We start from the raw sequence: 17,596 nt of genomic DNA, 5'->3' as shown, positions 1-17,596 counted from the left end.
GTGTGCAATGGCAGCAGCACATTTTGGAGAGAACCATGGCTGGCTATTAGGTTTTTGCTGGAATTTTTTGGAGGGTATGAAGCAGTCTATACCTACAATTAACGATTCCATCAGGCCTGATACTATAGAGGACACATCCTTTTTAAACATGGAACGCAGATCTGATATAAATGTATGGAAGCTTTCCCAGTCAGCTATAGAGTATCGATTATACTCTACGATGGAGAGTTATGTTAGAGGACTTATTACATTTTGTTTTTATCTTAACTGATACAACCAAGTGGTTGGAAAATCCCAGTTGAAACAGAATGGAAGATGAATATAGCTCAGGGCAAGTTGTGAGACAAAGGTCTAGGAGATTTGCATATTGACCATCAGTGTCAAGCACATGGGTGCGTTCGTGAACAACCTGAGTTAGGTCATAAGCAATGGAAAAATCGTGACAGGCCCCCTTCATCATCTGTTTTGTTTGAGTGGGCTAGCCTTCCACATTGTGAACATTGAAGTCTCCACAGACGTGAATGTTAGCTGAAATATGAGCAGACAGGATGTGGTCAATTTTTTCAGATATGCTCTTCAAGATGGTAACTCCGCTGTTGTGAGGGCGATAGAGGGCAAATATAAATGCAGTGATGTGAGCAAGCACATGTAGGACAATTTAGAGTCTTCTTTGGAGATGTCCCTACCACATGGAAAGCCATCTCTAATGTAGGCATATATTCCATGCCCATGGCGATCTTGGGGGTCAGGTTTGGATGTTAAATTAGAATATCCTTTAATTACGTACTCATCTAGGGAAATAGTCGGTCCAATGCCAGTTTTGCTTAGGAAGATTACTTTCATTGGGTTAGTAGATGTAACACAGTTGAGGTAGTAGGTCCGGTTCACAGGAGACTTTGTTGGTATGGTCATACAGAAAAAAAATACATGTAGAACAGTTAAGGTAATAGTGTTGGTTCACTAGGGAAGGTCAAAGAAGACATGAGGAAATGATGAAATGGACTTCAAAGAAAGAGAGATAAATAAAGAACTGGGAAGAGATTGATTAGTTTGGGAGTCAATATCTAAAAGCCGTCCAACGTATGCCAACATGTAAAACGGACGTTAAACAGACAATGACGACGACGACAATAATGATGATGTATTTGTCTTTTTCATGCGTACTATAGGGTAACTCAAAGCAAATGCTTCTCACTAAATCGTTAATAAAATTCATAATCTTTTTTTGCAATTCAACCATATTTGGGATAAATAAACCTCAGCCTATGCCTGTTTTGTCCACTAAGTTTCAATTAGGTCCTGAACTGTCAACTAGGCTTCAGCTTCTGTTGTTGTATATTGGTTTATATTGGAGGAGATGATATATTAAAACGTGTCATTTCAAAACCCCAAAATAATGTTTACATATATTTTCTATTTTCACATTCCTTTTGCGATTCACACGTCAGTCATTTCTTCCCCAATTTAATTGTTTATTCTTCTAATCATAATAAATGATTCAGCGACCATCCGTCACTCAAATCAATTAATAAGAATGCAATAACAATAATAATAATGTTTTGACCCTTGACCCCACTTGCCACAGTTAACAGATACTACGCTATGATCACAGCCTAATCATTGACATTGGCTATACTCCTAGGACTGTTTATCATGTTGTAGTGAATTTAAGGGAAGGTAAAGATATCTCACAGTCCTAGAAGTGATAAAATCTTCACTAAAAGATTTCTTGGTGGCTTGAAATGGTCCATTGCAGCAAATCCATCACAGTCGATGGCTGAATTGGCGAAAAAGTGGAATGTAACCAAAATAACTATTTCCACTGCAGTACGGAAAGATCTTGAGATGAAGTCATATTGCAGACGATGTCGTATCATTCTTACAGTGAAATCCAAAACCATTCGTAAAGAGAGAAAACTCACAAAGGAGATGGTTGAACCTGAAGACAACTATTTCTTTGTCCTCTAAGTGCCCTCCCATTGTCGGATTAGGATGGGTGCGGCAGCAACTAGAAAGCTGATTGGCTAGCTAGAAAATTCAACAGCATGTACGTATATAAAAAGGCGTGCTAACCACATATGTATCGAACACTATTGAAGTAAATACTGAAAATTATATCTTTGTACATTAATTTATGTGATTAAATGAAATAGTTATATATATATATATATATATATATATATATATATATATATATATATATATATATATATATATGTATATATTCTTCAGAATAGTTTTTTTTATTTAACAATCAGTTGTTATGGAAACATGAGATTGTAGGTTTACAAAATATTACTGGCAGTAATATTCTATAAGTTATCCCATCTAAACAGGAATTGCTCGATATGCAAGATAGAGCAAATAAATAAAAAGCTCTCATTGAAATGAAATGAAGTGGTTGAGTTTCATATCAAAGAATTTTTATCCATATAAATATACATATTTATAGCCGGTATATAATGTGAAGGGCATGCCATACAGATATTGGTGAAATTTTTCACCCCAAATACATATATTAATGCATCACAACGTTAAAGACATCAATTATATAGACCCTGTTTATATCTCTCTCTCTCGTTTATATATAGACTCTGGCTATATAACTGTTCAAGTAGTAGTGATGATGATGATGATGATGATGATGATGATGATGATGATGATGATGATGATGATGATGATGTTACCTTTTCCAAATGGTGTATATCGAGGGAATCACGTGCATATTTAAACCGTGAAAAAGGCCACAGGTTGCACCTTCGAGTTTCAACTTGAGCAAAGTGTCCTTCACTATCGCCTCCGTACATTGCTGCAGGATTAAAAAAAAAAAGAAGAGAAATAAGCGCATTTCATATTACGGAAATAAGTGGGACTAACAGGCTCTGACTGATGGAGCTGGGTCACGTGCAGTGGCGGCTAGTATGCAGCCACTCTGGAAGTGCAGCATGAAGCTATTTATTTTCACCGATAATTTTTATATGAATTTAAAATGGAAAATGGAGGCTAAATTGCTTGATGTTATGCCAACTATTTTGTGGGCTTTTTCAAGAAGTGAATAGCTAAAAATGGTCCATGGCAAGAGGATTGGTTATTTTGAGAGTATATGTGCAAAGAGAATAAAATGTATCTAAATTTATGTAAATAAGGAAAAACACATGAGTGTGTGTATGTATGGACATGGACAGCATACTCGCCACACTCGCCATACTCGTCATACTCGCCATCACACAACTGCAATGAATTGGACATGTGGCTAGAATAGAAAACAATCGCATCCCAAATCCCAAAAATCCTATTGTATGGAGAATTAAAAATGGGTACAGAAAGATTGGTGGGTACAAACTACAAGGATGTGATAAAACAGTGCAACCTAAAGGCAATGAATATGAAAATGAAAAATTGGAAAAGCTGAAAAGAGACCGAAATTGCTGGCACAGTAACCTTCACAAAAGAAAGGCAGAAATGTAGACAAAAATAAAAGTTAGGTCCGAACAAAAACATTACCAAAGGCACAAGTTTAATAACTACCCATGCACTAGTTGTGGGGAAACTTTCCCCACTGAGTGTGGAATGCTACAACACCATAGTATAAAGCACCGAGACCCTGACTAATCATCTTCAGCTATGAATGACTGTGGTGGTGGTGGTGATGATGATATATATATATATATATATATATATATATATATATATATATATATATAGTCATCCACATACAGTACTGTTTCGCTGTTTCACAGTTCATCATGAGTTAAGAAATTCCAACGAGAGAAAGATGTATATTAAATAAAGGGGTGGTTACCAACAATGTGTACTTTTTAACATTATTTTATTATTCCGTGTCTTGGTTTTTCATTGAGAATTATGTTTAGATCATTGTAATAATGTTTTTAAATCATTGAAATCGTTTTTAACGCGTTTCAGATGTTCTGTGAAGCGTCCTCTTCAGAAATTATTTAAAATGCTTAGAATATATTCAAGATGTGTTAATCGTTAAAAAACGATTTCAATGATTTAAAAACATTATTACAATGATCTAAACATAATTTTCAATGAACAACCAAGACATGAAATAATAAAATAATGTTAAAAAATACACATTGTTGGTGACCACCCCCTTATATATATATATATACATATATATATATATATATATATATATATATATATATATATATATATATATATATATATATATGTAGAGAGAGAGAGAGAGAGTAATTATAGGAGCAGACTCATGGAAAAGAATTTCAAAAACTGCTTGGCAAAAATATACTTGGTGAACCAAGTGCAAGATGAATACAAAAATTTGCACTTTAAAGGACGGTTAGAATCTTTAAAAAATCTCTCAGTTGAAATGTATGAGATAACGAGTGAATATCTGGCATCCGGTAGGATGTTCCATCCTCAGCCTGAACAAAATGATTAGAAAAAATATAATACACTAATATATATATATATATATATATATATATATATTAGTGTATTATATATATATATGTTTATGGGAAAAATACGCTTATTGAATTATATTTCACTTGTACCCAACCAAGGCAAATGAAGATCAGTTATTCAAAGTTATTGCATGTTGTGTTCTCTACAAGAACTTTATTTCCATCTTCTCGAAAAGACGTTCTACCCCCTCCCCACCATAATAGTAACCTTATTTACAATTTTGAATGTGGTTGCGGTGCCAACTACTTGGGTCCAACGACATTAAGATTAGATGGAAGAATCCAACAACACGTACCCAGTAAAATTAGGAATGGAACCTACCGGACATTGTTACTAACACATACAGGTCTTCAATTACTGATCATTTACTTAAAAACCCTTCTTGTGCAGCAAACTTTAGCACGGACTCTTTTTCTATTCTGAGTCGTGCTCACTCAATATATCACCTTAAGATCTTGGAGACTATTCAACGTTCGACTTAGAAAACCTTCCCTTTGCAAGCAAAGGGAATGTCTCCTGGGTTTGAACGTGATTAACCTCTAAGGTATTCGACCATAACGCTGTTTTATTTTAATCATCCCCCCCTTTTTTTTTCCTCCCCGTTAATTGAATAAAACGCAATTTTAATCGCTGTTTCATTCTTTGTTTTAAAAATTCCCTCGATACAGCTTTGAGAAGCGAGGGTCGAAACCGGTCAGCTGGCTCCCCATTTCTCTTTCTTTCCTCTCCTGCTCCCCTTTTTCCCCCTTTTTGGAGAGAAGATTAAAGGAATATATATATCTATATTTATATATATACAAATTTACTTTTAATCATGAATCATAAAAGTCTTCCCTTCCTAATTGAGATATATATATATATATATATATATATATATATATATATATATATATATATATATATATATATATATATATATATATATATATATAACACAAATAGAAGCTTCCTTCGGACTTGACAGACAATGGACACCCACTGTAAAGGTGCCCGTGCATGGAATTTTTGTGGCAAAAGTTGTGCAATCCAATCATGCCTCTCCTGAGTCGATATTGTTAAATACCAGCGCCAAGTGGAGGTTCTGGACGACTGGAAACAATGCCAAGATAAGCAGAGAGCACATACAGCACATAGAATTCCCAAATGGTCACCCATCTGGTACTAGCCAAGCTCAACGTTGCTTAACTTTAGTGATCTGACAAGATTATGATTATGCCGTATATATAACAAATAGTAATTTGACAATTGCATTTCAATTACATTAAGTTGATTATTACATTACTATTAAGTGACCTAAAAGTTGGTTGTAAAGCTTCCACAGTCATTATAAACTTACCAGTTTTCTACCAAATACAAACTCGTTTGGAGTCTGTGAAAAAACGGCTTCTTCCTGGAAATTTGCGATTATTTGACGAGCTCTCTTCCGGAGACAAAGATTTAGCTGTGTCCTCTTGCTAGTTTTCAACATGATGTATGCATTCTTTTGAAACCTATAAGAGAAATATAAAAAAAAAATGGCAACATTTAAAAATTGATAATTGAAAAATCTGTCTAAAGAAGGAATAGTCCGATTTTGACTAAAGTTAACATCACATTTGAGAAGCTTTGCATTGCACAAGCAAAAGGGTCAGCTGTATAAAAATCAACAGTAGATTCTTTGATAAAACAGGGGCGCGTCCGACTTGAATGTTTCTATTTAGAGCGCAATTAAACCATGATACATGACTTTTCAGGTTATGGTTAACTTTCGTAACCCGTTGTTTGCAAAGCCATTTGCCGGAAGTGACGTTTTATCTACGGATGATCAAAACCGTATAGAATGAACCTTTTTTTTTATATAAGTTTTATTCAAACAGGCTTTATTAGAACTTAATGGACTTTTTTTTGTATTTATTAACTGTTTTATTCTTTTTATCAAACAAAAATAGAATTTTTATATTGACATATTATGGACTGTTTTTCGAACATCGAAATTTAAAAATTAGTTTTATTTAAAAAAAAAAAGAAAGAAAGAAAGACGGTGTGGAGTCTTTGCAAAAATAAATTCATGGACCTGATGCAAATTTTAATAGTCATCTACAAGAATTCCTTTGGCGGCGGCGAATCAAAAGCAATTATTTTGGGAATATAATGTATTGGATACGATTTTTTTATGATGTAATGAGTTAACTACATGAACAATGAAAAAAAAAAAACTTTTTCTTTAAAAATTTTTTAAATTTTATGTTAGAAAAGATCTATAAAGTCTATTTTTTATATGAAGGCAAAAATTTGTTAAAGAGTTAAAATAAACAAAGACTTTTCATTAAATATATTTAAAATAAATTATAAAATATCTATAAAGTCTATTTTTTATGTCTGTAAAAATTTGTTAAAGAGTTAAAATAAACAAAGACTTTTCGTTAATATCTATAAAGTCTAATTTTTATCTCTGTAAAAGTTTGTTGAAAAATTCAAATAAAGTTTAGAATTTAATTTTAAAAAAAAACACCGTCTTTCTTTTTTTTTTAAATAAAACTAATTTTAAAATTTCGATGTTTGAAAAACAGTCCATAATATGTCAATATAAAAATTCTATTTTTGTTTGATAAAAAGAATAAAACAGTTAATAAATACAAAAAAAGTCCAATAAAGCCTGTTTGAATAAAACTTATATAAAAAAAAGGTTCATTCTATACGGTTTTGACCATCCGTAGATAAAACGTCACTTCCGGCAAATGGCTTTGTAAACAACGGGTTACGAAAGTTAACCATAACCACTTTTCATTTTAAACTTTGATTCAAGCCATTACATAAAATATAATTTTATAAAATCAACAGTAGGTTCTCTACAGTGTAATGTAGACTACAATCTATTCTGAACTAAGTCACTGTAGAGAAGCATATGAAGCTTCCTTCCAGTACATCATGGTGGGTTCCCAACTAGAGCAGGCAATCAATTGATCTGAATGAAAAATAGTCGATTTCACTGATTTTGATGACAATAAAAGTATTAGAAATGTGCAACATTTGTTTAATTCAATCCCAAGCAATGTCGGATCTCTCTGCTAGTCCTTTATAAGTGCTCAAAATCTTAGATAGAGCCATAATCTAAAGTTCTCAATATAACAAATAGAGCAGATAGTAACCAAAAGTGAGAGCATTAACATTCCCCTATGTTTTTTATTAGACAAAATACTTAGTGTTGCCTGGGAGACTACAACTTGGTGTTGGGGTGAAAAACTCTTCATCTTAAGAGTTCACAAAATATACAATGTCATTTCTGAGGTCACAGAATGAAAATGTCATTTCTGAGGTCACCAAATGAAAATGTCATTTCTGAGGTCACCCCATGAAAATGTCATTTCTGAGGTCACCCCATGAAATGTCATTGCTATGAATGAAGTTGAGACTTACTGTAATGAATCGGATAAAAATACTATTTTCTTTTTCATTGCTTCAAAATAAGCTGAAGATGGTCTATATACAGTTGCATGGTAGTTTAATGGTCCTTTCCTCATATCTGAAGAAAATAAAAAGATAAAAAGCATGAAATGTCACAGAGAGTTAACAAGCATATTCACATATTCACCAATTATAATTGGATCATGTGTAGATGTAGCACTCCAGTTTGAGTAAAAAAAAAAGTTAAAATCAAATTTATTTGGAAAAAAATATCAAAGTGCATCAAGCCATGTAAAGACTCAAGTGGAAGTTATTTGCATCCACATAAGGTCTTAATGTTTGCTGAAGGCCTCTTTAAACCTGGAGATGGTTGTCATCATCATAACTTCCTATTTCAAGTTATTTTTTAGAGTCGAAACACAAAAAGTGAATGCTTCTTTTCTTCTTAGTCCTGCCCAGATGACTGCTGATATGAAACCTTTTTAAATCATCTAAAACTTTTACAAAATCAGCAAAAGGGGTAACTTATTTTGAATTGAAGATTGAAGAATATAATAAGAGTTGTCTACCTCAAGTTTAAAAATCTGTCAAAATTTGTTTGTGAAAAATTCATGTTATCTTATAAAAGTTACACAACACAGCATGAGGAGCGTCTGCATCAGCATAAAATCATAAACGGTTCAGTTCAAGATGGAGTGCAGAGAGATGCAAAACCTTAGCTAGGAAAATAGGACCAGCCGCCGATGTGTCATTGTAAGCTTGTTAGACGCAAAGCAGATGTTGTGTTGCCTCAAAAAGGGAGACAGATTTGGAATTATCTACATGTCATCAAAGATGGTCTTGGTTTTCAAATAGAGGAAGAGAGGGCAGAAGAGGGGGGTGTTGATGTCTGATTGGGACAAAACAGAAATGTCTATGGGATTTTGTCAGAAAGAGAAAAAAAAACAAATAATTGTTTTTATCTCATTGTCGTTATATATCTGTTAACATGAAAGGTTGTTTTTAAAACCTCTGTTGAGAGGTATGAAGATATCCAGAGATCCTTAGCTGATTAAGGCTGACAACTTAGAATGGGGGGGGGTCAAGGGTAGAGGTCGCCGCCAAGCATTGTTCGACCTAGAATGACTAATCACTCCTAATTTGATAATAAGTAAAACCCTCAGTGCAGATGGGGGTTGAGATTTGGGAGAGATAAGCTCTAAGAGGAAGAAAGAAAGAGTGTTTGTAACCACTCTCTGAAGGAGAGGTGGGGAAAAGGGGTTGGATTTAGAAAAAGGAATTCTAAAAAGAGAGAAGAGTCGTAGCCAGCAAACCGAACGGCTGGGTTGGTCCAGCGCTCCCGATTTGGAAGCCCTCAGGGCCTGATGTTATGATGTTAACTAGCCTGTGTTAATGGGAAATCTGTGATTTTACTCGTCTGGTCTTACATCGTTTCACTGCTATAGTCAGTCACCTCAATTTAGACAGTAGCTGTTATGAAGTAATGAAATTAATAGTTTGTTATTGTTATAAACCGGAGTTCTGTTTGTTTGTGGTGAGGACTCTTCATTTTGCAGCAAGCCACAAGGACCAGTGGAGTGATTGATGTACCCGGAGACTACCTACACAGGGTAGGAGACGATTCAATCGAGAGGCAAAGCGCCCCACCATGAAAACACAGTGGGTAAGGACGATCAACAGGCCAACTTATAACGGGACAATGTACGATCGAAAGAACACCTGCCACATCGGGTGGAATCCGACAAGGTTAAGGACACCCGGTGGGAATACTGTGGTATCGTTAGCGTTATAATTTAAGCTTCAATCTCTGTCCACACTTTGAAATGTTGCATCCCTCTGCCTGTTTTACAAGTAATTTTGATAGTGGATAATGATCCAACGAACTACATGTCCTTTGTACCCCATTGATGTAAATACCCCCCAAAAAACACAAGCGGCAAAGTCCCACCCCTACAGAGTAGAGATCCCTAGATGCAAGAAAGCCTTCTACTCTGATAGTTTCTTCCCCAGAACTACTAGACTTTGAAATTCCCTTCTGGGTTCCTGCTTCCCAAACTGTACTGACATGCAGAAGTTCAAATGTAATGTGAACAGACATCTTACTGCTCAACTCCTTACATAGTACCCCTGCAACTGATGTCCCTGATAGTAGCCTCCTACATCAAAGTGGCACTATGCTTTGTTTGGGGTGAAAATGTAATGATATAAAAAAAAGCTAGACGTCTCTTAAAAAAAATTATGAACATATTTTAAAACATATCTGAATATATGATTCTAAATTTTTGAGACGAGGATTGTTTATTCACATTATTTGGATTTATCGGACTACTTTCTCATCTTCAGTATCAATTTTATAACGTTTCGGTCAATGTAACCTCCGACCTTCTTCAGGTGTATCTTGTCAAACTCGGGAATGTTTCTATTGAACTTAGGAATTTGGATGGAATTTCGAATAGAACTACTTAGGACCTCAATCCTTTAGGAGAATATCACTTTCACAATTAATTTTTCCAAGTACACTAACCACTGCGCCATTGTCTGATAAGTAGGAGGGCACTGTGGCGATTTGTATCTTAAAAATAAGGTGGACAGATATATATTTCTAAAATATCTGAAAAGATGTACTGTGAAAATAAATCTGAAAAAAAAAAGATCTTGACAATGGTAGATTAAAAAAAAGAAATATGACCAGATATCCCATAAAATTTGAACAAATGTATTTTAAAAAGATCTTGACAATGGTAGATTAAAAAAAAGAAATATGACCAGATATCCCATAAAATTTTAACAAATGTATTAAAAAAAAAGATCTGAACAGATGTATTTAAAATGATCTGGACAAATTTATCTTGCAACATATCTTAATATAGGTATATTAAAAAGGATATGAATAGATGTCTCTTACAGAAAATGTAAACAGATATATTTAAAAAAAAAGACCTAAACGAATAAAAAAAAACACATGTACATCTTTTACACCTCAAATTAAAAAAACTAAAGTTCAAATTAAAAAAACACAACTTCAAATTAAAAAACACAACTTCAAATTAAAAAAACTAGACTTCAAATTAAAATACACAACTTCAAATTAAAAAAATCCAAGTTCAAATTAAATTAAAATTTTATTACATGATAGATAAACCATTTATTCTCCAACAGGGAGGTCCTCTTCCCTGAGACATCTAGCGTGATGGCGTTGAACCCGATTACAGAATGCCTGAGACATGGCAGGAGTTACCACTTGGTAGGCTCGGTCGATGGCGGTCTCCACAAGACGAAGACGGTGCTCCACTTTTGTGATATCTTCCGGTTGTGGCACATGTATAACGCTCGGTAGATCCCTCTTGATGACGGCTTTGATGGCTGACCAGGCCATTTCGATGGGGTTGAGAGCCGGGCTGTATGGAGGCAAGCGAATAAACTCCACTTCTGCAAAAGCTGCCTGGTCGTGTAGTTGTTCCACTCGGGAATGGCACGGGGCGTTGTCAATTACCAAGGCTACCTGTCCGGCATCATATCCCATTGCGAAGACAGAATTGAGTAGTTCTGCAACCCATTGGTTGACATCCGGGTGCTTGTAGGCGCCACGCCTGCGGGTGAAGTTGATGAGTCCCTGTTGACTAATACCAGCAACCATGTGAATATTTGGACCTTTCAAGCCTGGAACATGTAGCACCACTCTCTGGCCCCTCGCGGATCGTCCAACGGTCCGAGTACAAAATAAGTTCACGTTTGACTCATCCAAATACACCACATGTTTACCAGCTCCCAATGCGGCCATAACCCTTTCTACATAGATACGACGTTTTACCTTATTCTCCGGAGTGTTGACATTCTCGGCTTGCTTGTGAACCCGTTTTACAGTGAAGAGTCTACCATCGATATGGTTATTTATGGTAGTAACGCTGATTGGGGGGTTGATTCCATGCATCTCCGAAATCTTCAAGGCCAACTCCTTGAGAGTGATGGTAGGATCTTCTCCGATTATATCAAGCATGTTGTTGACCATGTCCGGATTCACTTTCCCATGTCGCCTTCCACCCCGCGGCTTATCCTCCACGTCTTGCCCCTTGGCCTGTTTATTCACCCAGGCGTACGCGGTGTTCCTATTTATCCCACAGTTCTCTGCGACAGTTGTCCAGTCCCTGCTATTTCGAGCGGCTTCCAGAATCCGACGCTTAGGAGAATTTCGATTGCGTTTGTACTGACCACGTACTGTGCCTCTCTTGACTCCTCTACTTGATCGCACAACTACCGGAGATCCATTGTTATTTTCCATATTTTAAATTATTGTAATGTTAATTGTTAGAAACTTTTCTTTTTTTATTGTTGCGAGCAACTACAAGTAATAGTGGGTAATTTGCATAAGTGATGTTATGCAAATTACCTTACAAAGTTTGAGTATGAATAATTCTAACATAATGTCACGTGCTTTTAAATTGAACTTGGGTTTATTTAATTTGATGTTGTCTTTTTTTAATTTGAAGTTATGTTTTTTAATTTGAAGTTTAGTTTTTTTAATTTGAAGTTGTGTTTTTTAATTTGAAGTTGTGCTTTTTTAATTTGAGGTGTAAAAGGTGTAGACAGATTAATATACAAAACAACATATTTTTATAAGTTAGTCATAACATCACCCTAAAATCTAAAATCTTGATTCACTATCCGAATTAAACAAGTCTTACTTTTTGCACGTCTCTCCGCCGCAGTGTTTTCGATGGCGAGTTGGAACTCTCCCGCCTGTTCCAGGGCGTCAACGTAGGCAATGAGCAATGGCTTCATATGAGGCTGTAGCATCTCATGAAGGAATTGGCAAAGAGTCAGAAGATGCTTCCGAAACATCTGGAAATGGAAAATGGTAAATTTTTAATTATTTTCCACCTCAACAATCACCTTTAAAACGAATATCACATTTAAATTTGCTGCAAAAAATAATTTTCTGGATATTAAGCAATGTAATTCCTCATGTTATCACTGGTGCCCATTTCTGTAATGCAACGCCTGCATATTTTTGGTGTGTGTGTCGCAAAAATATACCATTGTTGGGGTAGTCATACCGGACATTTATGAGAAATCCAGTTTGTAATATGCACTAGCACGAACATAGATTTGGTAAAAACATTAAACTCATGAGCATGTTTCAGTCAGTTATTTATAACGTCAGGTGATATAGTTTATACAAAAGCTTAGTCCGTAATGAAAATGTTCAGTGTCACAAGAAATTATTATCAGGTTGCATTATATGTTATTAAGAATAGAAATAAAAAAATAAAATAAATAAAAAGGGAAATGATTTTTTATTATATGGGAAGAAGACGGGAAAAGGTGTTTGATTGAAATAAATAAATAAAAAAAATGAAAAGGCATAAAGAAAGAAAGAAAAAAGGAAAGGACGGGGAGGATAAGATAACAAAATAAAAATTAGATAAAAATAAAAATAAAAAGTAAAAATATAAATCTATCAAGGAAATATACAAGTGTGTGTGTCAGCCGCTAATAACGGAAATGCAGCAGACATGCAACGATATCGTTGTGATAGGGGACTCAAATCAATCTCAATTAACCGGTGACAAAATTAAATTAGAATTACTCGAATTCACTATAGTCAAAATAATGAACATCACCGCAATCTTCACCATTACCCCTCCACTCCACTATCACTACAGACAATAATAATAAAAAAAATAAGAAGTCAAGGAAGAAGGAGAATAGCATTAATAATAGTAAAAATTAAAAATACATAAATAATAATACTAATAATATTTAAAAGATTTTTTTTTAATCTTAAAAGATATATAATAATAATAAGTAAGGAGAAAGAATTTAGCCATGGCATGGATCGACTACAAAAAGGCATACGATAGACTTTGTGGTTTAGTGGGGGATGCGCTTTTCTCTACCCTGTAACCTCTCTCCCACAGAAGAGATGTTGCGAGCCTATCCTTGTTTTATCGTTATTTACATGGCATGTGCTCGTCTGAACTCTAATCTCTGGTCCCCCCTCGCTAATCTTTCACGAAAAACACCCGTCTAGCTGAATCCACTGTGAAAAATTTCCCCCACTCTATATCTGTGCCTAAATCAAAACGTGGATTCCATGAACAAAGCTTCTTTCTTAGAACTGCACGCCTGTGGAACTCTGTTCCGTCTGCCTGCTTCCCACCGGACTACAATTTGGATGTCTTCAAGTCCAACATAAACAAATTCCTAATGAACCGCCCCCTTAAGTAAACACTTCATCAAATCTCCACACTAACGTAATGTACTTGCAATAACCCTTATCCCTGAGTGGCTTCTGGGCATGATAAGTGGTGATCACTGTGTAAAAAAAATAAAAAAATTAAAAAAATATATACAAATGGAGTTTGGTATGGAAAAGTGCGCACTACTGGAGACAACAGAGGGCATGGAACTACCCCACCAAACGGAGATGAGGGCCCTAGAGGAACAAGAAGCTTATAAATACCTAGGAGTTCTAGAAGCAGACACCATCAAAGCCACAGAAATGAAAGAGAGAATTGGAAAGTAATACCTCGAGAGAACAAGAAAACTTCTAGAAACAAAATTATATAGCAGAAACCTAATAAAAAGTATAAATACATGGTCAGTTTCACTAATAAGATACTCAGGACCATTCATAGGATGGACCAAAGAAGATATGAGACACCTAGATCGAAAGACCAGGACCATGCACAATGCACTACACCCAAAGGACAATGTTGACCGACTCTATGTGAAAAGAAAAAAATGTGGGAGAGGACTAGTTTGTATAGAAGACTGTGTGCATGACACAATAAGAATTAGAAAAATAGCGCAAAACACGAGAAACACTGAGAAAATCAACAAAACTGAAAACAGAGAGATAAAGGATAAGACGAGAAAAGAAAAATGGGAGAAAAACAACTACATGGAAGATTCATAAGGATGACAAAAGATGAAAATAACGAAAACACTTGAACATGGATGCGAAAAGGACAAATAACTGAATCCCTAATAACCGCAGCACAAGCTAACTCAATAAGAACCAACCACATCAAAGCAAAGATCGATAAAATACAAGAAATGCAGAGAATTTTAAAACAATAAATGCAGACTCTGTCGACAAAGAGACAAAATAATAAACCATATAGTAAGCTGCTTTCATTATTGTTGTTTGTTATATTTTTTCAGTCATTCTTCTGATTCCAATTTCTCCCATTCTTTTTTCAGAGTTTTTCGGAATTGTTTCTACTGCTACAGAGACAAAACATGAAGCGCTACATGGAACCAAGAACATCAAGCTGCATACCTATAAGTTTTCTAACTCCACTCCATCCCCCATTACCACATCAGTGTCCCCTAACCCCTAAAAAATGAGTTAGACCAAATAGCCAAGTAGTCAAGAAGGAAAGGCCGAGGAGTGAGCACTGACCAGACCTCCACTGTATAAGTGTGAAGAGAACTGGGACTTTGGAGAGGCTTATGGCCACTCAAATTCCAGTAAAGACCAATGGCCACTGCCAACGAGAAATCAATGGCAAGCAGCTGTTGCGATAATGCAAATATATTTGCAAATGGTATCAAAAGAGGTGGAGAATACTGGAAAATCTGAGGAGACTTGTTGTCACTCAGCTTCCAGAGAACACCACAGGCTGTCTTCAATGAGATCTTTGATGACTTGTGTGAAAGATCCTTGTGAGCCCATAATAATAATAATAATAATTTTAATAATAATGATAATAATCAATGCTAAGATCCAATTATTAATTATGATAGTGATAGAAATTATGGTTAAAACGTTTAGTTATTTATTTTTGGAAGAAACGACCCAGGGGTCAGCTGAAGACCTGGCTCATCACAGTGAAGCGAGTGATGCCGATCTGATCCTGTGTTCTCGCCTCAACTGAGTGTGCCGCTGGAATCTTGAAGGGCTGGAGCTGGAATCGACTGCAGCTTCAAACCGACGTACCTGGGCGGCATCTATATGCAAAGAATTCAGTACTCAAAGTTAAGACGGAAGTAGATTCGGTTTACCTAAATATGGAACGGAACGTTCCCCTCACACAAAAACAATAAATATCACTAGTTAAAAAGTATTGATAAAATTTCAAAAGAATTTCTATAGACAGACTTTAAGCAAATCATCTAAAAAAAAAAAACAGTCAATATTTGGAGAAGAAGGAAATCCTTTGTTTGATGAAAAAGTAAACGTATACAAACCTTTTTCATTTTTTTTTCATTCTCTTTGTTTTATTCATATTTTATATATATGTTTTCTCTTTGCTTAGTATTTTTTCTTCTAGTGGAATTTTCTGATTTCTTCTTATTCTAGCCTCATGTGGAAATTTCCGTTTTAACTATTTTAATGCGTCCATATCCAACTTTACTATATTTAAGTGTGACAAATCTACTAAACACCATTCACTGACCAATAGACGAGGCCACTTAAAAAAGTTTTTATTTATTTATTTATTTTATTTATTTTAAATAAAACATAACTAAAAATAGAAATGAAAAAAGTTTTTATTTTTACTTACATATTTTTTCCTGTTGCTATCAACAGCATAAAATGCAATTTTCTCTTGTCTGAAGAAAAGAAAAAATTGTAAGCTAAAAACTATATGATTGACATTAGATAGAAAATAATAAGTGTGTTAGAGGAAAAAAAAAACAGATGCCTTATGTAAAATTCGAACGCATGGATATTGGAATAGAAGGTCAACGCTGTAACCATTTGTGCACCAAATCAATGAAAATTGACTGTCGTTTTAACGTATTTATAGTGTTTGTGTGTTTGGCTTAAAATGTTTTGACATAAATATAATATAATTCTATTTTCTAAATTAATTAATGAAATATAAATAAGTATTAAGGTGAATCAGAAGAAAGAAACGATTCAAATTTCATAGTAAGCGGTGTTAGATAAAAAAAAAATGGCCTTTATATAAAAATTTGGTACTTGTACAGTTTAATCAAGACATTAAAAAATGAAAATATAAAAAAAAAAAAGGTTATATTGTACATATCCGTTTTGGACTGAAGATCTAAAAAAAATTCACTTAATTTGATTGAGTAGTTTTTTGTTTTTTTACACCAGAAAAACACGTTTTTATGACAGCGCGTTGAAGGTAGCCATCTTTGAATTTTTTTTAACACGCCACGGGGAGATAACTCAGTTTAAAGCACCGACACTCCCTCCCCATCTTTAATACTAGCTTTTCTTCCTAAAAATTGAAACATGACTACCTTTTGCTCGGTATCATAAATTGCTTTTTCACTGTAAAAAAAAACAAAAAACTACTTGATGAAATTAAGTGAAATTTTTTTCCGGAGAACTTCATTCCATAACGGATACATACAATATAACTTTTTTTTCGATATTTTCATTTTTTTATGTCTTGATTAAACTGTCCAAGTACATAAAATTTTCCAGTTACTTCCTGTTTTAGTTTAAAAAAAAATAGCAAAATCATTAGATCATGGTGTGTATTTATTGCAAGAAAAAAAAATTGTGTAGGCATTAAAAATAATTTTTTTGTTGTTAGGTAAAATTATCCAATATAACTCAAATGAGACTGACATTTTGAATAACTTGTTATTCTTTATCTGATGCTTATATATTTAAAGTAAGTATTTCTTCATACAAAATGTGTATTTCTCAATAGATTTTAACTCAAAAAGACTTGGTTAAGTTAAAAAAATTTAGTACTCAAAGTTAAGACGTCGAAAGTGAACTTGGTTTACCTAAGTATGGAACGGAAGTCACAAAACATGAAACGAA

General features: G+C 34.5%; 1 protein-coding gene across 8 annotated transcripts in view; it reads right to left on the bottom strand.

The window, feature by feature from the left end:
- LOC145297921 (uncharacterized) overlaps positions 1–17,596 on the bottom strand; it is a 209,600-nt gene that overhangs the window by 9,897 nt on the left and 182,107 nt on the right. For all 8 annotated transcript variants that reach the window (XM_080144859.1, XM_080144485.1, XM_080144663.1 and 5 more), the window contains 5 exons: positions 16,353–16,401; positions 12,522–12,678; positions 7,852–7,957; positions 5,792–5,945; positions 2,688–2,809 (listed from right to left, as the gene is read on the bottom strand). In XM_080144859.1, coding sequence (XP_080000985.1) covers positions 2,688–2,809; positions 5,792–5,945; positions 7,852–7,957; positions 12,522–12,678; positions 16,353–16,401 — 588 coding nt within the window. The remainder of the gene's footprint in view (positions 1–2,687; positions 2,810–5,791; positions 5,946–7,851; positions 7,958–12,521; positions 12,679–16,352; positions 16,402–17,596) is intronic.

This window comes from Euprymna scolopes, chromosome 1 (genome assembly GCF_053919585.1).
Source record: "Euprymna scolopes isolate OS-2025 chromosome 1, ASM5391958v1, whole genome shotgun sequence".
Taxonomy (NCBI): domain Eukaryota; kingdom Metazoa; phylum Mollusca; class Cephalopoda; order Sepiida; family Sepiolidae; genus Euprymna; species Euprymna scolopes.
Note: the sequence above shows the minus strand (reverse complement) of the source record. Positions and strands in the feature narration are given on the sequence as shown.